This window comes from Myzus persicae, unplaced genomic scaffold, assembly GCF_001856785.1.
Source record: "Myzus persicae strain clone G006 unplaced genomic scaffold, MPER_G0061.0, whole genome shotgun sequence".
Lineage (NCBI taxonomy): Eukaryota > Metazoa > Arthropoda > Insecta > Hemiptera > Aphididae > Myzus > Myzus persicae.
In genome coordinates this window covers 13,730-37,831 of record NW_019101610.1, presented here as the reverse complement: position 1 = coordinate 37,831, position 24,102 = coordinate 13,730, and the positions used below count along the sequence as shown (strand labels likewise).

Below are 24,102 nucleotides of genomic sequence, written 5' to 3'. Positions count from 1 at the left end.
AATTATCACTTATTTATTGTTGAGAGTTCAATATGGTTGTACCTACTTAAATAGAATTTTCAATAACCCTTGTCAATTGGCATAGTCAAAACTTATCTTAAAACAGCGAGCCATTACAATTGTATCAGCTATTTTAACAGAACGTTTAATAATTTATAGTTGCCGTCTTGTCTACGTTAGATTTAGAGTACCATATATTGCTCGTTTCGTGTTTTGTTATGTATCTATTTGATATATTAAACCACTCAGTTTCGCCGAAAGTTAAAACCTCTTGTTCTAAGTAGGTACTAACCGACTAAGAGGTTTTGTAAAAGAATTTGGAGAGCACGTTTTAACTACGGATGGTTGGATCCTTTATTGCAAATTGTGCGAAGTTAAGGTTGGTAGTTAATGTTGGTTTACTATTGAACAGCTTATGAACATTATGAACACCGCTAAACATATTAGATTAAGTAAACAAAACAACAATTAATATCGAACATACCATTAAATAAGGTCAACAACAATATTGTTCGTGATTTTTGGAAATTAAATTATTAAATTTATTCTCTTTAATTTTTTTTTACTTAATTTTTTTTTCAGTTTCTTAAATTTATCTATATTATGTTAAATGTATTTCTTGTCCAAGAATTTCTTTATTTTTCAATGCATATTTTTCAAATTTTTCATGCATATTTAGTTGGTTTTTAGTGCATAAGTGCATACATATTACATACCAATTCATACATTTTTTAGTGTATGAATATTCTAACCCTAGTTATAACACTACTGAATATTTTACGTGTTAGTTTATATCAAATAATATTAGGTGAGTTAGTTCTTTCACAACGTTAGGAAAATGTGTAAAATAATAACTTATTTCAAATATTTGCCGTTTGTGTGGATTGATCGGCGTAGGGATCGTCATTGCTATTTATTTAGTCAATTTAATGACTTAATGCCAGAACAAATAATTCAAAACTCGAACAACAAAACAGTTTTAGTAGTGGGGGCAGAGTCCAGTGTCAGCCTGCATACTTTGAAGTATTGTAGTAGGTATTTTACTTAAATTGTACTGATTCGTGTCAGTTTCACACTTTAACTAGCGCGACTTGTGTCGTGACGTGAATTCTGACGAAAGCATTAAATTCTATTTAGTATGTAATGATTTATAGTACAGTATACTTATAAATATTATCAAATAGAGTTTAAATTTTCAATGGGTGGAGGTAGATTCGAGTGTCAATCTGTTCGTCCGAAAGAATAAATCAAAGAAAGTTGTTATCGCTGTGACGACGTATAATCCCGGATCCTAACACTCTAGACTACGCATGAGCAGTAAGCCAATAAAATAATATTATTATATTGAATTTTTACCACCGTGCGTTATCGCAGACCGCAGTGATAACGTAATCGGCTAATCGATGTGGTAACGGCAGCCACTGAACGAGGTGCAACCGTGGTGGTGTTAATCCGCCGTCGTCGTCGACATCGCAAATGATTTTCCAGTTGCTTATATTATACAAATTTACAATAATTATCGCGACGTCTGTATAATCGACTGACACGTTTTGTTTCGCGTTTCCTGCATCCCGTTACCAATAACCGATTACCGTGTTTTACCTTTACCGATTGTTGTGATTATTTCGTTCGCTATTCGTGGTGATCGGTCGCTTTCCTCCGTGCTATCCGCCATCCGGGACTGTCGGTAATCCAAAAGAGAGACGGGCGCGGCCGTTGCGCACTGTTCTGTGTATTGGTAAATAGTAGTAAGTGAGTTCCGATAAGTACACTTGATTGCAGTTACATGTGAATATGGCGATCGACATTAGTATTGTTGAAGTAGGGCGGCGGAGGTGACTTAGTACAAGTACAGATGTACTTGTAATAATGAGTGTTTTATCTTCTTGCAGACAATTTGTGAAAGTAATTGTTATAAGTGTATAATTTTTAAAATGCTGTTCTAGAACGGCGACAGTCAAGAGCGTTTTGGGGTTGTAACAATCAATGTGTGTAGCGGTAACCTTCTGCTACTGCTATTGATTTCGATGTATGTTCTCTGTGAACATAGGTGTGACTACTACTATTACTTCTACTGTGAGTATAGGTAATCACAGTTACAGTGGTAAGAGCACGCATAGAAGGTTTGACACTGTTATATTTATGAAGAATACCTACTTGCAGTTAATAGAACAGTATTTTTCATCAATTAACACGTAACTGAACCAAAATGGAAGGTGTACCACGGTTGTATATGATTGGCATGCCAGCAAAACGGTGTGTTTACAACCAGACACCTGATTTTTCATCAGCCTTAAATTATGTAAGTATTAAATTATATACATAATATTATTAAAACTAAGAAAAATAACTTATATGTTAAATACAATCATTCTGAGTTCAATGCACTCCTATATTTTATGATTACAAAATGTATCAATATTCCAGTACCTAGCATATTACAACTGAAAGAAATATTTTTTGTCCAATTTCCGAGTTTAATGTTTTGACCATATTGTTTTATTATTATTTTTTACGACTACCTATTCTAGTTTAACAATATGTAAAACTTCTATTATATTTATTTATTTACTTTGATATTCATGCACATCACAAGTTAATATACTTAAAATAGAGTACCTTAAACTAAAATATGATAGGTATAAGTGGTGGTTATAATATTATAAACTATTAAAGTAAATTAATGAATAAATAATTATATTTTAAGCAATATAATTTCCTAAAGCTTTTAACAAAGTAAAGTTTTCAATCTTTTTAAAATTGACTTAAATAGGTTTATTGGATTTAAATTTATAAAATGTTTGAATAGGTACATTTAGTTTAAAAGTTCAGTTTACTAATAGTATAATAATAACATACTCCTAACACTATCATCATAACCATCAATTAATAAAAATACTAGTCAAGTAAAAAAAAACAATTAGTTTGTTACGTTAATATAAATTGTAATACTTAGTACATTAATTAAAAATTAAAATACTAGTCATCCTTTAAAATGACGCAACTCCCGTGTATTGTCTCTGTCTTTCAATCATACAACATAGCTAATTTTACATACACATAAATCCATTTTACAATGTTATTTCTAAATTAGAGTGAATTGACCAATGATAAAATTTAAAGGTAAGAATATTATCCATGGCATCTTGAAGGATTTTATTGATACTATTATTTTTAAGTAAGTTATGCTTATGACTATCTAAAATGTATACCTAGTTTTAAAAAAGTCATAATTTACTTTTTAATAAAAATATCAATTGAAGCCCCAGAGGTATTTTAGATAATAAACCTTTTTATTTTATAACATGTCAATTCATGCCAGTTTTAGAACTTATAAAATAATAAGTATAATTTAAAATTTAAAATTGTCCACTTTTTAAGCTATTGTGGGCATGTATTATTTATAATTAATATTTTATGCAGCAAATACAAAAATCATATGACCGAGATCCCAGTATGTATTCTGCTGACATAGACACATTACTTAGACTCAGGCAATCTGCTATGGACGTTGTGATGTCATCTGTTTGCACTGTAGAAGAGTGTACAGCATTAAAACGTTACTATGCACACCTTGTTAGATTAACAGATAAGTTTCCTAAACTGATGCAGCAACAAAGTATTGGGCTAAAAGAATCTCCTGATGACGTTGAGGTTTCCAAGGCTAGAGAACCAAAACCACTGATGTTTAAATGGTGAGTATAAGTTATTACAAGTAAATTCACTTTTTGTATTTTATAGACAATATATTATATATATACACACATATATATATAGGTAATTACAACCTTAAGTTTAAGTACTTATTTTGTTTATGACATGAAACTTCCATATTAAATCTTCTGTTTTAATACTTCATGTCATTTATTTAATATTTAGGAAACGAGCTCTTGGTGGCAAAACAAACCTGCAACATCAAGTGAAAAATGATATCGACTCCACAGAAGTAGTTGATAGTGGAAATATCGGGTATGAAATGAGATGCGTGCTGTACAATGTGGGCGCAGCTCATAGCCGGCTGGCTGCAGCACAGGACAGGTCACCACCATTAGTATCTTCTAACGTGCCAACAATTGATGTGGAAATTCCACCAAATAATGCTCTCAAGATAGCTTGCACACACTTGCAGTGTGCTGCATGGGCTTTTCAGGTATTTTTCTATGCAATAACCACATATTCTGACATACTCAAAATATTTGAGTGATCTGTATCCTGTATGTGTTTTGGGCTAGTATATTTATTGTATTGTATCTGTTTTATTTAAAGCAATTGCTGGGTGGCGATGGATCCAATAATGAACAAACGAAGTGGAACCATCGACAGCAGCCACAAGTTACAAGCCGCGCAGTTCTTGAATTTGCATTCAATGTGACACTAGCACAAGCACAAGAGTGTATACTAGAGAAAAGTATGATGGATGGCCGAAAATCTCTTATAATAGGTAATAACAATAATAGCGTAGAAATAAATTCTATTGTATAAGTAAAATAATACGATTGAAATGTGCCAGCATTCCAATTTTTAAGAAGCTGTAATCAGGGTATAACTGTAACAGAAGACCTGAAAAATTAAATAACTTGTTCTAATTGACATTTAAAATTTTTTTTTTATATATAATTGTATTCCTCAACATTTGGGTTACATGTATTATATAACATTTTTTATTTTAAATTTTCAGTATTAAAAATAAAATAAAAAATTAGATTTAAATTTTTTTGAAAAATTCAAGATAGCCAATTTGTAAATCAGAGTTTAGAAAACGTTTGACTGTAAAAATTATCTTAGGCAAATGGTTAATTTTTGTACGATATTTTAACACGTTGACTGTCATGCTTCCGCTGGCAGTCTTAAGAATATTTATTATTTTTATGCCAAGTTCATTTTTCAGTGTCAGTATAAATTTGTATCTATACTATGGAATTTGAAAAACAATGTTAAAATTATGTTTTATACATCAAAAAATTGCATTTATTCTTGCTATGCCACTGCGCATTTTCTAGATCATTATTGTAGCTCCACAAAAAGGTAATAATATAAATCTAATTAAATTTAACAAATGATAAAGTGCAGCAACCGGCGGTCTAAAAATTATCAATACATAATTATTTTTATACGGACGCCGGCGGCCACATGGCAGTCAACGAGTTAAAGTCAACATTTTTTAAATAGCTCAATCATTTGAGAATTAGTCTTTTTTAAAAACAATTTAGATTTTAACAAGTCTCTATTTAAATTCTAATATAATATTTAAAAAAAGATTTTACTTTTTAAACTAAAAATATTTTCTACTATTTGATCAAATTTATTATAAGAATTTAATAATAGTATATAGGTAGTACAAAATATAATGTATATTATATGATTTTAAAAATATATTAAAGATGTGTTTCGATAAATAATATTTATTTACCTAATCTCAAATTAAATGTTGTTCTGACAACAATCATAGAAGAATAATAAACGTACAATGTATTATTTCAATCAGAATGTGTTTTTCTCAACAACTTAAGAAGTATGATAACATGCTTACATTTATCCCAGTTGGCCCTATACTACATGACTTGAATACATGTTTTTACAAACAACATTTTTTAAACATCTGATTTACGAATTAGCTATTTTAAATTTTTTATTTTCTGTGTTAAAAAATAAAAAAATAAAATGTTATATTTCCCATGTTGCGCAAGTCAAAAAGTTGAACAAAAGTAATTAAATTTGTTATATCTTATTGTTATACCCTGTTTTGTAAATAGGTTACTATGTTGCTATTGTATGTGTATTTTAAATATATGTTTATATTATTATTAATGTAGCTAAAGTATCAGCCATGATATGTGAGTATTTTGCTGGAGCTGTGGATGCGGTTCAAAGAGTAGAACGTGAGCCATATTGCGTAAGCACTAACAGGCTAGAGGTAAGTAAGGCTGTAGTATTACACTCAGTAGTCATTCTCAAGTACTGCTAAAGGCTTGAGAGTGTGTTTTTATTATTGGTTCACAAACTATTATCTAATGTATTATAGAAGTGGCGACTATACTCCGAATTCAAGTGTCGATATTATGGTGCTGTAACTGCTCTATTCCAGGGCCAACACGTTCAGGATCAGCTGCAGCAAATGGGGACCCGTGTGTCATATTACCGGCGAGCAGTGAATCTGTTGGGCCGGGCTGGTTTGATTTCAGAAAGTGGTAGTAAGATGGTGGCTTCGATTTCGAAAGATGAAGATTCGGCAGATGATGACTACTACTATTACTTAGAATCAGAGCATGGGCGTCATGGTAATGGTCGATCTGCAGCTGCCAAAGTATGACTATTTATAAAGTTACGTTGGATTCCATTCTACCAGTTTAAACATATTCAAATTAATAGATCCAAGTTAATAAAGCACCCCCCCCGGCATGTGTTGTATCTGTCTTACAAACGCGTAGAATAGCAAATTTTTGCTCAGCAGATCACGTTTAATTCTGTTAATTTAAAAGTTAGTGTGATTCTACCTATTGTGAAACTTTATAGTAAGAAGTAAGAACATTATCTGTGGTCTTATGATGGTTTTTTTACAATAGTTTAATTTTTAGTGAGTTATGAACATTTTTAATTTACACTATATATTATACTCATAACTTGCTAAAAAATTGAACTATTGTAAAAAACCATCATATGAACACATATAATGTTCTTACTTCTTATCATCAAGTTTCATAATAGTTAGATTCACTTTAATTTTTAAGCTGATGTAATTAAACATGATCTGCTGAGCTTATATTTGCAATGTTACAAACGTGTAAGACGGATACAAAACATGCGGATGAGGCATCCTCTAAACTTGGATTGATTAATTTGTATACATGTAAACTTGTAGAATAGAATCCAACATAACATACACTTATTATTAGCATAAATTATTATTAAGTGTTAGTTAATAAAAAAATATACTAATAATACCGACTACTCATATTATTGGCACTCAATTAAAAGGCAAACATTTTAATATTTGCGAACATTAAGTTATTAAGTAGAGTTTTCGGAATTTTCAGAATTTCCAATAGCAGGTGTGGGTAGTTTTTTTTCATTTATTTAATAGTTTGAAGTTCATTATACCAATGATAAAAATCTGAAAGTATTGAAACTCAAATGATCGAAGTTTAATAAGGTCTTTTTTTTCTTTTTTGTACATTTGTCTGAAACTACTTGGGTAGTTGATTGGACAGACTTGATCTTTAATATTTTAATATTATCTAACATTTTCTTAGTTCTTCTACTTATCGTGTCCAGGCTTTATAGGTATAGATGCTATATTATATTCCTTTTTTATTTCATTGATTGGCTATTTATATAGCCACGTATTTTGTATTTTCTAAGTCTTCAGATGTGTACCGAGTTTAGAGGGCATATTAGTATATTATGTTAATCCGTTTATTCTTGCTTCCTCAATCGCAATCTACGGTTCTTGCATTGTATCCCCATTTATACAGATTTTTCTTTGTCCAGGCAACTCTTACTCTTAATTTATTAAGTGTTTTCAGGTGTTCCATTCATTGCGGTATCCTGGTGGGGGTTTTTCCATTGGTCTTATTTTAAAGTCGTTGGTTTGGCTCGATGATATCAATCTTTGAAGTCGTTTGTGACCAAGAAATGCTATGAGCTTTGAAATTGATTTCAAAAAGTTTTTTATCAATTTCAGTCTGCTTGGTGCCGTTTGGTATCCACGGGGCAAGTGTCTTATAGCATTTCCCTGTTCCGTTTTCTTTGCATCGCTGGCTAAGTTTCTTCTTATATCAGGTGGTGCTATACCAGCTAAAACTTGTACCAAAGGCATAGGTGTGGGCCTGAAGTATCCCTTGATTAGGCAGCATGTTTAATTTAAGAGGACGCTACACCTAAAAAGAAACGTAATGAACGGCCTATAGAATGTGCTGTTAGGTGTTTTCACGATCTGCAAGCATTTGACGTTTAAGCTACGCAGTGAGTTCGTTGTCTCTGGCTGTTTGATACTCGAACTTGGGAGCTACATTTATTTATTTTTGAATCTTCTTCTGTGACTTATCTCGACAATATCAGATGTCGCCGTAATATTTTTATTGCTGCATGTACTTCCTCAATTTGTGTTTATTGTGTTATTTTAGGTGTTTCATAACATAATTATTCATATTTATATATATTATACATATTAATAATACGTAATTTATTATTATAATAATCTAAATTAATATTACCTAAATATATAAACATTAATTTTCTATATTATGAAAATCTATTGTGTTAGTGTGCATTTTACGTTATAGCTTATAGGTAATCTTGTAAATGTACCTACTACATATACTAAAGTAGGACAGTTTTTGTGTATTTTTTAAACCTGAAACAGTTCTAGTCAAATCCACCTATTATTTACATTAACTTTGTACAGATCAGCGATTTTACAAAAATTGTTGTGCATAAGCTCAATCTTCATTCAATAATATGTTTTGTAATTATCAAATAATATTAGTATGTTATGTAAGTACCTAGTTGTAGTATGTTATTGTTCAAAAAGTATTGAAATAGAATTATGTTGTAAGTTGTTTAGAATATTACATTAGTAAATTAATCATTTTTGACCAATAAACATTGAAAAATACTATGAGTAAATAATCAAATTGTACAAATTCAAGTTGTCATTTCCTATTTGTATATAATGTACTAAAAAATTACTACTGTCTAGAACAGCAAACATTAATATTGTATACTCAGTAATTTCTTGTATAATTTTACATTGAAATACATAACATAATGTTTATTACATATAGATATTATTCAAAAAATATATGACAAATATTAAACATAATATAAATTTATTAAGTTTATAAAATGTTTAAAGCAATTTCTAAATAATACATTTTTATATGAAACTGCATTTTCTATACTTAAATCTACTATAAACATTTATCAAAATTCCAAGTTTAGGTATAATTCAATATTATTTTAGCGTTTTCACTTTATGTATAATAATTTATAATTCATATATATTTTCGACAATTTTCCAAAGTAAACACATTTGTCATAAAATCTATAACATTTGTACAATTTTAATTTATCCCCATTGTCGTGTTTCAAAGACGTCATTATGTATTCAATAACTTCTAAATGTGTCCATTTGAGAATGCATATAAAAAAGTAACACTTGTGACAAACTATGATGTGCATTTGACTTTGTATTTCAAAAAATGTACCCTAATGTTATATAAATGTAATAACCATATAGATAAATTATAGTTTCAAGTCTACACGAATAATATTTTTGAATTATGATAAAAAAACTAAGTTCATAATTCTTCGTTTAAGTGTGTAACTTGTTGCCGTTCGGTGCCATTGCAACTGGTTTTTATTTTATAGATACAATGTGAATTGAATAATATATACCTAAATTTTCCTAAATATCTAATTATGTTATGGATATTGTATTTAGAATCAATCATATTTTACATTTTAAATAAATATTAAAACCAAATCAGTTTAATAATGATATTTCGATTTTTAAATTTTTTAACAATAATGCTTTAAATCTTTATAGTTTATCTAAAATTATATTCGGGTCTCTGATGTCACTTATTAAGAATCTTTTACCATATTAGGGATCTTATGCGGGATCTCAGGCCAGAGACAATTTAAATAAAACCTAAAATACGAATTCATGTCATTATCAATTTAATTAGATAGAATTGTATCTTGGTATTGGTACTTTAAAATACCTACTTAAGATATTATTTTTTCAGACATTTGCATCCAAAAAGAATGATCATAATACATTTTTTTTATTTTTTGGTATGTTCTACCAAATAGCATTATTCATTTAGAAATATGCAATTGTCCAATAACTTGATAATAATAGTTACCATTGCGTTTTACTCATTTTAGTATCATCAATGAATCTTTCATTGTCAAATTTGGTAGCTGTAACATGCGTTAAAGCATGATATCAACTGTTACCAGTACTAATTATATGTATAAGTATTGTAGTATCAAAATATTTTTTTTATTGATAGTTTTGAATTAAATAAATACTATCGGAAATAAAATTGTATTTACCATTTACCTACACTTACAAGTTTGTTCTTGAAAGCTTCGATTAGGCTTTCTGAATTACAAGCAATGTAAGGACACTTAATTTCTATTATGGCATTTTCTTCCTGAGACCACAGCTAGGATATCTTTGGTGATGTGTATGAATGACTATTTAAAAACATAAATAAATAATTATCTGTAATTTAAATTATTGTTAGGTACTTGTGTATGTACTTACATACATGCTATACATATTTTTAAAATAAAAATATGAGTGTTTTCTTATGTATTTTAGTCATTATTATCAGCTCCAATGCTATTGAAAATAATTTTAGAATTATTAAAATTTAGTAGAATGAACAGTTTCAGTACATGTATATTTTTCACACTTCAAAAAAACTTCTCACTCTGGTTAAGGATAAATTAATAATTATAATTTGATACTTACAAGACTTCAGTATTAGTTATATCACTAATATCTGTACCATTTTTACGTCTAAAAAATGTAATGATTGATTATCAATTGTATTTGTTAGTACAACAAATGATAAACTAATAAAAAAACTTACAATAATTTTGTGTTTGATCGGGGTAGTTGCATTTTAGAAATTAATCTGGTTTTCTCATTGGTTTTTTAGAGCTTCGTTGTTTAGTATACATTTTAGAGCAATAAATAAACACAAAAAACGAATTTAAAATTAAAACAGAAAAATCAATGTTGAACACTTTGTGACCATAGAGTAGTATTAGATAATTTTAATTTTTCATCGCACACCATAAAGTTACTGTGTCGTAGCCGGTATAATGTGCTTGTACAATATGTTTTTGTAAAGATTATGGCCGGGAATAAAATATAAATATTTAAAATTTATGTAATAAAACCTTATTCTGATTATGACAATCTATTTTCTATAGTGTAAATGTACCACTAAACTTGGTAAAGTATTCATTTTAAGTGTTAATGTATAATTGAAAAATGTATAAAAATAATTTGTGCCAATAATTTAGTTCCAACTATTTTGGTTAGTTATAAATTATAATATTGTTGCACCGTATATTGTATAAAATATTTTGACCATCTTTGAACTATTTATTCGTTGAGTCAAAATACTTGTAGATTTAATACAAGGTTCCTCATCAGTTGTTATAATATCAGGACAAAAGATACTACATAAGTAACAACTGTTTTATTTTATTAGAATAATAAAATGTTGAAAAGTTCATCAAAATCTTGAAAATATCTCGATTGATTTGTGGTTATAAATGTAATAAGATGTTCAATTTTTATTGATAAAGATTGAAAATTTAAAACACGGTTTCTCAAAAGCAGTTCATGTTGTAACCAACAAATTTAAAAAATAGATCAAAACAGTTTTTGTTTATAGATATTTCAATAATGTTGTAATGGATACGTTAAATTTGAATTAAATTATTCATTGTATACAAAAAACGATTCTGAGTGCCTGAGCGAAGAGACAGGCTGACAACCCATAATATTACTAAGTAAATTGTATGATATTATTGTAAATACTAAGTTCTCTATCCAAGTTCAATTATTTAGTTGTTTTACTAGAGTAGTGAGATTTAATGACAACTTTAATTTCACTTATCATATTTTTATCTGTTATGTGACTTCTTGATTCCCAAACTCCCTTTAATTTGAAATATTTAACAGAATTTAAAACTACTGTATTATAAATATTAAGTGTTTGTAAGAACAATTTCGGATAGACCATTAAAGTAGTTTTTAAAATCTCGACAAGTAATTTATTTGCCACTTTTTGGAATGAACACATCCATAATTTGCAGCAAGACATTTTTTTTTTTGTAATTACAACCAATAAGTGGAACAAATTTGTTGTCTTTCGATTTGAGAAATTAATTACATTTGTATTTTTAAGTGACATTTGCTGCACTCAATTTCTTGGGAAATTTTTAGAGCGCAAATAATATTGTATATTACATAAGCTAGGTCGTTACTCTAATTTTTTTTTTGCGATATTACATTTCCACATTTCCATTTTTGGATCTTTTTTCTCAGACTGTATAGGTGATCATCATAATCTAGTGAAATAGACAAATTTTCATCCAATAAATAATCCAAAGATACTAAGTATTCTCATATTCCAACTAAATGACATTGTCCAGATTTTAATTTAACGACACTAATAGAAATATAATGTATAACTAACATAATTATATTTGAACTACCGATTTGAGAAACGATGTAAGTCAATAAAATTTAATTTGGAGAAAACAAGAAAAAACTTTTTATACTACCAGTGATACATCGTTATTTCTCTTTCATACTGATTATTTACAGTGGTAAAATTGAATATTTTTTTTGCAAATGTTCACACATGATCCGTCTATCAGTTGATAACACATTCCACTCAATATTTCAATTTGTGATATTTTGTGACTAACGTTGTTTCTTAAATAGGTGGCTCATTTATAACTTTTTAATAATATATATTTTAATTTTAAATTGTTATTATTCGAACATAATTTAAATAAAATAAAAACTTCTCTTTATTATTCATCAACCGTCATGTGTGTCTAATATATGTCTAATATAATAGTTCAACAGAAAATATGTCTAAGTGTCCAAATAAAACTGAATTATCTTTTATTATTATTGATAATCATATTACTATGAGTTATTAAAGTATCATTTAGTATTTACAAATATTATTTTATATTAAGGAATCTTTACTAGTATATTAGGCTTAATAATAACTGTCCTAAATAAATCAACCACAGAAAGTGCCACTGAACATAGTGCTAATAAAAAAGCATTTAGTGCATAGTAACATAGTGCATTTTAATATTACCTAAATAGTATTTAATAGTACATTTAGGTATTAATGATTTAATATAACAATGAATAAAATATTTTAATTATGTTAATATTATACACTAATTTTTTCCTAAAATGTGGTGCCTTTTAATTGACTACCACTTTTTATTTCAGGGCTCATATTTTAGTTGTATATATCTAATGTATAATAATTAATAGTGGTACACTGGTACCCAGTAGCTGGCTGAAGGGCTCAATTTTGACGCAGCTGCTTCAAACTTTTTAAGGGACTGTGGCTCAGAATTAAACACTGTAGCCTGAACTCTTGGCTCTTTTAGCCACATTTCATTTACATCATAACTTTATTGTAAGGTAAAATGGGTGGAGGGATTATTGAGGTAGTGGTAAGTTTTTAATTATGAAAATGCTTCTTTTAAAATTTAAGTTCAGTTCGCCACTGCTGGTATCAGTAGTAAAATATGTTTTTGTTATGTTGTTTGAAGTAATCCTAGTTTTATTTTGTATAATTCATCATACTTTGTGCCTAGACACGTGTACTATTAAAACTGTTATTTTAACTACTACTGTTGTGTGTTAGTATGAATCATTAAAAATGTCTACTATGATAACAGTAATAATAATTATCATTATTATTTTAATTTGTTAAGGAATTGGAGATGCGCAGAGACACTTTATCATTTGCAATGGATGTGGCTGCGGCAAAGTGGCGAGCAGCCAAGTCAGAAAATGAGCTAATCTATCATGAACCTGTGGTGCCTGTGCTGTCAGATGATGATGATAGTGATTGTTTAGGAAATACCTTAACAAAAACCAGTACTCATCATCACCAATTAGATAGGGTCAAGGGTGCATCTCTGGTCAAGCCTATACCATTTGGTGTTGATGATCCTGAACTATTGGCTGTTGTTTTGGTCACCAATAATAATGAATCATCTAGTATTACTACTACTTCATTATTCAAGGATCTAGTGCCTACAGTTACCCGCCACCGAGCCGCAATGTACCGGTTGGTATTCTATTGAGTTAACAATATTTTATTTCTGATACAGTTTCTCATAAATAATTTAACCAATCTATCCTTAGACATGTTAGATGAATTACGAGTACTACATATTAAAAATATAGAATTTCCATACAAAATTACAATTCTTCTGGGATAAATCTGAATTTTTTTATTTCTAAATTTGGTGTAATTTTATCTAATTAAAAAGCGCACTTACTATTAATTTTATTGAAAATATTTAAGTATAAAATATGTTTTATTTCTGAAGTGTTTAATAAAATTTAGATCTCCAATTATTTCCTTATATAATATAATAATTAGGCATTATATGTGTTGAGTCATGAAAAGTATTCATTTTTTTTTGTCAAATCAGTTAATTTTGTCTAAAAATTCAATATTATTGATCTTAATTTTACTTCACTTTGTTTTAGATTTATGGCATTTGAATTGTTATAAATTTAATTTTTAAAGTATCAGAAAAAAGTAATATATTTACTTTATCATTTCTTAATACATATGCAAATCAGTAGTTGTTTTTAATAAGACACCAATTTGATGAATCTATATCATATTTTAGAACATAATAGTTAATATAATTACTAAATTCCATACGTTTGTAAGTCACGGCTAACTGATTATATTTTTTTCATCAAGGTTAGCTCACTTTATAGGTGTTAATTCTTATAAAATATAAACTTCATACGATCACTTTTCATTACTAGTTCATTTCCATACAAAATTCATTAATGAATGTATTAATGATACCATCGTTTTGAAAGAGCTTAAAAATGTTTTTTAAATTTTGTGTAGATTCTATGAAATATAAAACTAACATTATATTTGATTTTGGTTTTTTCCTTATCCACTTGCATAATGTATATATTGATTACTTAATTTGAATAAAAATATGTTGTATTCTTAAAAACCTAAACTATCATTTTATGTTTAACTTAACAGTTGACTTTTATAGGAAAACAAAAAAAAACTATCAAATATTTTACGATTTATTGAGAATAATAAGTTTATTAGGCACTTTGATTTTTAATAATAATGGTATAATTTAAAAGGTTGTAGTAATTAAGTGTGGTATGTTCAGTTTAAATTAACATGTAATAATACTCTAGCACCAATAATTAAAATACATAATCATACCTTTGGATTTCTTGTATTATGGTTGTAACAGATCAGAAAAACGCAATCTCGAAGCAGATATGCAATCATTGTGTCAGGAAGCAGATGACCAATTGAATGAGTTTTCGGACACATTACATTTGGAATGCTTAGAAATGTATAAAGGCGTAAATTCTGAATCCAGTGAAGGTGTTAAAGAGAAGAATGATGTGGTGGAACTCCCACAAGTAAGCACTTTATTTTATGTTGTTATTTATTCTTATTGATTATTTCAGTTGTTGGTTATGATCAACATATTGTTTTATGTTATTTATGATTGTTGCGGAAAAAAAGCAATTATTAAATTGTTGTGCTGCTTACCAAGCCATGTTGCAACAGCTACAAGAAAAGAATGGAACATCGTCTATTGCAGATGAAGAAGACCAGTTAGACATCGACATGGTTCGGCTATCAGCTGCTGTTCAGGCTGTAGATGGTATGTTGGATGAAATAGACAGATTTCTAAAGGTATTACATATTTTTTTATTAATAATATTTTTTTTTACTTTAAGACTTTGTTACTTGTGACAATATTTTGACTGAAATGGAAATAATCTATAATTATTTTACATTATTATAAGGTTCTCCAACACACTAAAACTCTTAAAATATGGATTCATCTAAATATATAAAGATTTTGTGTAACAAACATTAAAATAATTAGGTATAATTAATACTTATTATAATATCTATGGTTAAAATTAAAATATAATTTATTTATTTGTTAGTTACTTCTTGAGTAGTTGCTGATAGCATGATTTAGTACAAATAAACTTATCCACACTACTTATAAAAAAATTAAGTAGTAATCATAGCCGTGTAATAAGTCTATGTATTTTTATAATTATGAAATCGGTTAACCAAATATACACGTGATTTCAAGTTTAGCCGGTTTTGTTTCTGTGATTCTGTATCAACTCGTAAACCATATTTGCTGCGACAAGTTGGTCCATTTTTACGAGTTCAACTTTATTTTATTTCATTTTACTATATATATTGGGATTTAACTAATTTGATATTTGTGTTTGCTGACAATTTGTATGGCGTCAACATTAATCAAAGACCGAAGAACTCGGTGACTCCGAATATCGACGCACGGTTGGCCGTCCGTATGATTACTCTGCTGGCCGAATGCGTGAATTACGCCGCGAGGCTTCCCGGTACAGGGAAGCACACGTAGGCCGTGCACGGGACAGCTGGGTGACTCTGAGTCGAGCTGTTCGGGATCGCCGTCGCCGGGACCTGGAGCTGCTTGCATTGCCACCAGCTGAACTCGCTGCCCGTTTACCGCCAGCTCGTCCTGCAATATCTGTGATCGCGTCTGAAGTTGCCGCCTCTGGTTCTGTTGAATCGTCTTATGATGTGGCTGGTGAGTATAATTACCCCAGGGCATATCAAGTCATGTAATGAATAAACTATTAATGTGATTTGTTTACCTGCACTCGGTAGAGTTATCGGACCAAAATGAAGACTCGGAATCAGACGATGGTAGTGATAGTCGATTACGGATGTTGCAACGTGAATCAATAAAACGTTTGGATCGGCTTAATATGGTAGTTGGAAAAATGAAAGAAGTGCGTGAGCAGCGGCAGATACTGTTGACCCGGCTCCGAGACGAAATGAACCGAGAGGATAAGGACGCCGCAGCCGCAGGTCAGGAAGATGTAGATATGCTAGGAGAACTGCGAGGATCGGAAGTCGATGTGACGGTGGCTGTGAAAAAAAAGCTGGATGATCGGTACGGAAATCTGGTGCGTATATATATTATTACATTTTTATAAACACAAGTATAGTTAGTCTAAAACCATATACGACTGTATAATGTCATATATATAGCGCATACAGTATATTTACTTATTTACATAAATACACCTATAGAGATGAATGTTGTATTAATAGCACTCACTAGTAATAGAATTTAAATACATACATATTATAAAACGATTTTCAAAACAAACTACGCAATTGAAACTATTCAAAATATATTTTTAAAGCTACATAAAAAAAAATTAAAAGAAATGTCCTGATATCCCACAATTATTAATTTACTATTGGTGAAATGTGATAAAATGTAAGTTAAGTATAAAATTGAAAACAAAAAAAATAAAAAATATTATTGTATTTGTTTTTTTTCCATATTACACATTTTGAATTTTTCCTTACATTTAACTACATTCGCTTTTTATTATATAGGTACTAGCTGTCCCAACACGGCGTTGCTCGTGTTTTATATAGCTGTATAAAAACTCCCTTTTTACCCTCTTAGTGGTTGAATTTCGATAACTCCTTTTAAAAAAAAAAATAACAATATTTACAAATGATTCTAATGATTCTATAAACATATTGTTGTTGAACTATGATTCTATAGTTATAATTATAATTTGTATATTTAATTATTTTGATTGTGTACACGCCGATGAGCGGCTAAAGTGTAACTCTTCAAACTATCTCCAAAATCACCTCAATTTAATAAACACCTGGGCAATTAAGTGGAAAATCTTAATAAATCCCGATAAATCTTCTCAAGTGTCACTTACACTGCATAAACACAATCTCCCCTTGCTCCAACTTCAAGGAGTCGAGATTCCTTCATTGAATCAGGTAAGACATTTGGGAATTTTACCAGACAAAAGATTGACATGGGAACCTCATCTTAAGTCCAAACGTAAAATCTTTAACTACCGCCTTTATTTACTCAGGCCGATTCTTAAATCCAAACTATCAATACACACAAAGTCCACATTGTATAAATCTCTACTCAGACCCATCCGGGCTTACGGTATGCAAATCTGGAGATGTGCCAAACCTTCCCAAGTCCGCACTATCCAAGCTTCCCAATCCACCACTGTCCTATAAAATTAATGAACAAAAATAAATTACTAAAGGGTACCATCGCTGGATGATTTCTCTCATCATGTGCCTCATGTATATTTTTATTATGTACATAGTGTTATATCAGTCATTTTATTTATTGTGTCATGTAATACAGATTGTACATTTTCTAATAAATAAAAAAAAGTATAATTCAGCCGACAGCCACCTTGTTAGGCAATGTACTAAAATTCAATTTGATGAATTCTTAAACCTGATCTGCCCGCCAACCAAAAATTTTTTAAAAAATACCAAGTCCCACTAAAAAATGAAGAAAGTTGAGCGGAAAATTAGATATAGAATAAATAGATAGATAGTTAGATATATAGAATAAACATGCAAATTATATACCTATACACTTATTGTATGGCACGACGGCCCGCGGGTGACTTAAGTTTCTTTAGAATTTTAAGCGTGATTGCTTAAACTAACCTGATGAACAAACGCTTATCAAAAAAGTCACTTCACAATTTTTCATTAATCTTTTGTTTGATTCCACTGTGAAATGAGCACTAAGAAATGATATAATAACTGTTTTATATCATAGGTAGAAGATAGATGGATCTGTTTTAAATGATAAGCGATAAGTGTGATGCCTCTACTAAGGTAAATAGGGATTTATTTTTATATACCTGGATAGATATAGATAGATTGTAGAATTTTACAAGTCGGAACAATTGATATTTACACGCCGATCAAACACTTAGTTGGACGGACAAAAAGTTATGGTTGCATGTCACTATGGAAACCCACAGGTTGAAGTGCTGTATAATTTATATTTAGTTATACAATTTTTACGAAAACAATTTATTTTTACCGATTTCAACTCTTAAAAGTAGAAATTTTTAAAATCGGGCGACACGTTGACACTTAGGAAGGTAGTTGAAACAATTCTGTAAAAAAAATTGGAAAAAAGTCTATTAGCGTCTTCACAGAATTGGTACATAAATAAGGCCTGTTATTTTATACATATATACTAGCTGACTCGGCAATGCTTTGCCATTGCTAGATTTCAGTACATTTATATATGTTTAGGAATATGTGAAAAGTTTGATATGAATTATATCAGATATTTAATTTGATTATTTTTTTTAGTATAATTGTATATATAAGTGTGGAATATATTTGTTTCGTTATGATGTATGATGTATGATTTTTATTTTTTTGTCAATCATATCAATTTGTTTTTACCATTAAATATTTCTGGATACACCACGTTAAGTGTCTAGTCTTCTGAGGCCAGCACAAATAGATTTTGTTTACATGTGACACGTGAAAGAGCTACGTACTATTGACCATGGGAAAAACACTGGACGGTTATGTCTAAACCTGCAACGTTTAATGTTTGACCTTGTGCCTTATTTATAGTCATTGCAAAGCTTAATTTCACGGGAAATTGGAGCCGTTTGGACTGGAATGGCAAATTGGTAGGTATCATTGGTATCTCTAGGAATCAAGACCATTTACTCCCCTCCACAGCCAGTAAGGATTATACACTTAAGCAGACAGTTTTTTAAAGATTTTTTTTGTAATCTTGTACCGTTGCATAATTTTGGCGGACTTAAGTAACGAAGTAAAATTATAGAAGAACCTACCTTTAGAATTAATTTGTGTGGTGGAGTCCCTGAAGGAGATGAAGAATTTAAAAATTCAGTTGGATAATTTATCGCCTCCTTTGAATCTAAAACAGTGTCAACGGAATAGTACACTTTTGTTGGTGCATTGAATTTTAACAGTATCATGTAATTTATTTTATTGACTTGATCGTTAGTTGGTGACAATATTGCCCTTACTTGAAACCAACTTAACGTTTTATTTGAAATATTAGATAAATCTGGGTAAACATTTTCAATTAGGTCCAACAAATTAGATATCAAAAAACATACGCTCAGCAGTTCCCCCACACCATGCGCATCGACAACGATAATTAATGTGTTATTTGTGTACTGAAATAACTCAAAAATTAAGATTACGCCATATGACTTATATAATAATCGTTGAGTGAAAACTAATAGCTAATTAAAATACGGAAAAACATTGCAAAAAATAAGCGTCTGATACCGTGGTTGAACTCGAAACACTGTCTGAAATCTTATAAAAGTGCCACTGCGACAGGGAAATTTGTGCGTGGGGTGATAATTTTATGCTATTTAAGTATTTATGGATGTATGGCACAAATAGTTTTTTTATTTTATTAATCAAGTTGTACGAATAAATTGTATATTAAGACATTCCCTGAATCTAGACCAATTGATTGACCTAGTGAATACTGTACTAAAATCCGTTGGGTTCTTTTTCAGTTGTGCGCATACATACAAAAAAGGGGGTTCTATTTTATATAGTAGTATATGATACACATTTTGGATTTAAATACATGAAAATCTTTCTCTAGTTCTTTTTAAATTTATATGTTGTTGTTTTTTAATTAAACTTATAACATAATTTTAAAGATCGATTTTCCAAGTTTGCATTCATTTTTTCATGAAATGAATAATATGTTTATGTTTGCCTGAAAAGGTGAGTATGATTGATCAGAACCTGTCAGCCCAACTAAAAATTTTGGACGCTGTGAGGTCGGCGTATGCGCGAGCTGCACCTGAGCGGCGGGCTTTCGCTAATGCCATGCAACGGCGCCGGACTCTAGTGTCGTCATTATTGGACGCGTATGAAAGTTTTGTGGTATCCAATGGAGGAACACCATTAGAAAATTGTAGTGAAACCGTGGCGGCGTCACCGACCTGTGGACTACTCCCGGACGCAGTTCTATCCGAACGGTGCGCAAAGGGTTTGGATTTTTACCAGCGGTTGCTAACTAACGTATCAAAACTGTTACAACGTGTAAAAGGTATTTCATTCGTTAGGGGCTAAACAATTTTATTATATCTAATCACCTCAATGCAGTATTTACGTTTACTATTGTTTATATCCTTAATAAAATTGGATGTTTTGTTTCCAACAGGAACATGCCAAGTGCAAACCGAACAGCGAGATCAGATGATAAAACAACACCAAAAGTGGGAATCCACGACACAACAGACAGATGACGATCCAACCACCACAATTGGTGGTCTTGATGATTTACTTGCTGCTGTATCAGGCATTGATGACCAAGATCACCAACAGGAGGACTTGGCTGCCTTGATTGAGAGCTTCAGCAGTAGTGGTGGGCCTATTAAGCCCGCTGCACCTCTGGGGGGCAGTCACTGGGATGAGCAGCATAACCACCTTCGTAGACTTTCACCACTTGGATCTGAACAGCAACAACAGCAAAAACAATATTATCATCAGTACCGTCATAATCAAATACAACCACCTTCGTCGTCCTCGTCCAACCCCATTGATGGCGGCATTCCCTACTATGGTGGTCATTTATCTTCCACAAATGGAACTTACGATCGTCTTAACAACAGGCAGCAACAGCCAACATCAGCAATATCAACAAATTATCCGTATTTAGCCTCTTACAACATCGCTGTAGGTTCAACAGCAGTGACAGTTCCAGTAAATTCTACTACTCCATCACTTCCTTCTCCTTTGTCATCATCATCATCTGTGCCATATAGCTATTATAATTATCAATTACTCACAACAAAATCATCAGAAAATTCTACACTGCCGTCACCATCATACAACAACATTATAACTCCAGCTTCTACTGGCGATATTGATTTACCCATGACGCCTGCAATGAATGCTCTTCATTTGAGTGATAACAATGGCAGTAGCCAAAACGTAATTTCTTCGTATAGTCAGAGTAGTGGTAGTGACGTTTTCCCAAATGCAGCAGCAGCAGTTGCAATTTTGCAGCGACCACTGCCCTCACAATACAGTGGTGGTATTGGTTATGGTGCTGCCAGTGGTTATGGGTATCACCATCCTCATACATTATTAGCATCACGACAGCAGCAATTTTATTCACCACAAAAGTTCCAGCAACAAATTTCAACCACCAATGCTGGTGCGACACGTGTTGGAACAGCGGGAGCATTTGTACAACAAAATCAACAGCAAATGGTGAGAGGAGGTAGTGGTTTATCTGCTGACATATCACAGCCACCATTACCGATGTCTTCTCCTCCGATTTCGACAGCTACTGTTAACAGTTGTGGTTTATCAGCAGTGGCGGAATCGTCTTCCACTACTGTTGGTGGTACATCAACTGTTGGAAATTTTTACCATCAATTACCATCACAATTGCAGCAACAACAACAGCAGCAACAGCAACAGCAGCAACAGCAACAGCAGCAACAGCAACAGCAGCAACAGCAACAGCAACAACAGCAACAGCAACAACTTCAAATTTATCAACAGCATCTACAGGAACAGAAACCACAGCAACAGCATCCACAACAGCCTCAGTTGTACCAACAGCAAATGCAGCCTCAGTTATATCCACAGCAGCAGCAGCCTCAACTGTACCAACAGCAAATACCTCAGATGTATCAACATTTACAGCAACAGCCCCATCAATTAACGACTACAATAGGAAGTACCACTGGTAATTTTTACTATCCTTCGCCGATCCACCAACAGACATCCCAACTGTATCAACCACCACAACACCAGAAACAAGTTCTACTGCAACCAACGTCAACGTCTGCAGTAACTGGCAGTCTGCAGCAACCGCCATTATTGTCAAATAACATCCTCAGTGTCGGCAGTAGTTATTATCAACAACTCCAGCCGCATCATTCCCCAACGACAGTAATATCAGCAACTACATTCAACACTGTACCAACAACACTTAACAATTACATTTATCAGCAGCCACCAATGGTGGCAGTAGCCTTCAACCAACATCTACAGCAGCAACAGTACTATCAACAACAGCTTCCCATTGCTGGTGATGGTAGTGGTGGTGGTGGCTTAGCCACTATGACATCAACTGCCACTCCAATCTTAAATTTGTTGGATGACGATTTGTTAATATCAGGCCCACCACCAATTCAACCAGAAAAAATTGGTGCCAATAGTGGCAATGATACTGTTACTACATCAGCTATTAACAGTAACAAGTGACTTGGCTGTTTGAGGAACGATTAGCCGACGTCTTTTGAATTTTTAAACTTATTATAGTACTTGTGCCACATTTATCTCTTTTGTACGCGGTTGAATGTGTTTGTTTTATCAATGTTGATGATTATGATTAGCAATGCCAAAATCAGTCATCACCGCACATTGTGATTTTTATTATCTTATATGTATTTCTATTTTATTCCATTATGATTATCTTTAATATTTTATTGCAATACTATTATTTCATTTATTAACATATACCCACATATATATATATATATACATATATATTTATTGATATTTATATATTTTTTTTATTGTGTGTGCTGGTAACTGGATTGGTTGCGTTTGTTATTATTTTATTATATCTAGTGGTTATTATTATTATTAATTATAAAATAATTTTATCTGTTACATACATGCTCATTGTTTTTTTTATTTCACACATAATTAATCTATATTTAAATTTGCATATACGTAATTATAATAAAATATTGCGTTATGTTTACAAATTATAATAAATTATAATATAACCAAAAATATCTACCTGTTTAATAATTTTGTCAATTTTAAATGAAAGTTTATGTAATTTCGATAACTTGATATATAATTGGTCTTAGTTTAAAAAGAAAAATGTTGTTCTTTGTTTTACAAACATTTACATAATTTAAAAATTTAATTGCATTAAAAAAAATTAATCATGTTTAAAGTGTTTGTTGTTATCTATATGTTAGTATTGAGATTATCAATAAATTATTTGCTTACTTAATATCATATTTAAAATTATAATAATGGGTAATAAAACTAAAAAAGTAAAGTTAAAAATGGAAATTAATATACTGTAATGTACTATTTATATTATAAAATAGTAAAATTAATATTTGTTCTACTGTCTGTAATAATCAAAAAAATAAAATGTAGTCGTTTTGTCTCATTCAGTACTAAAAAGAATACTGATTGATGAGTAATTTAAATAATATGTTGCTTAATGTTTTTATTTGATGTATGTATTTTCTAATACAATACATCATTATTCCAATCATATTGTGAAGTTTGTAATATCCTTAGTTTTCTTAAAGTAAGTTTTAATGAACTATTTATTTTTGATTTGAGTTACCAATGAAACAAATAACAATAATAACAGCCAAATATATATACCCAGTGCCGCAACTTCATAATAAGG

General features: G+C 30.6%; 1 protein-coding gene across 8 annotated transcripts; it reads left to right on the top strand.

Annotated features, from left to right (window-relative positions):
• Positions 1 to 1,113: 1,113 nt before the first annotated feature.
• Positions 1,114 to 23,690, top strand: LOC111029858. 8 transcript variants are annotated; one of them, XM_022309073.1, is made up of 14 exons: positions 1,114 to 1,317; positions 1,947 to 2,302; positions 3,424 to 3,695; positions 3,880 to 4,150; positions 4,267 to 4,441; positions 5,814 to 5,914; positions 6,023 to 6,304; positions 13,507 to 13,865; positions 15,046 to 15,220; positions 15,327 to 15,500; positions 16,095 to 16,401; positions 16,482 to 16,783; positions 20,421 to 20,748; positions 20,863 to 23,690. In XM_022309073.1, exons 2-14 carry the CDS (start codon positions 2,210 to 2,212, stop codon positions 22,920 to 22,922), a joined length of 4,899 nt encoding a protein of 1,632 aa, XP_022164765.1. In that variant the 5' UTR covers positions 1,114 to 1,317; positions 1,947 to 2,209; the 3' UTR covers positions 22,923 to 23,690. The 8 variants fall into 8 exon arrangements, with proteins under 8 accessions (XP_022164765.1, XP_022164764.1, XP_022164763.1 ...); XM_022309072.1 differs by lacking the exon at positions 1,114 to 1,317 and adding an exon at positions 1,402 to 1,748; XM_022309071.1 differs by lacking the exon at positions 1,114 to 1,317 and adding an exon at positions 1,402 to 1,752.
• The last annotated feature ends 412 nt before the right edge of the window (positions 23,691 to 24,102 follow it).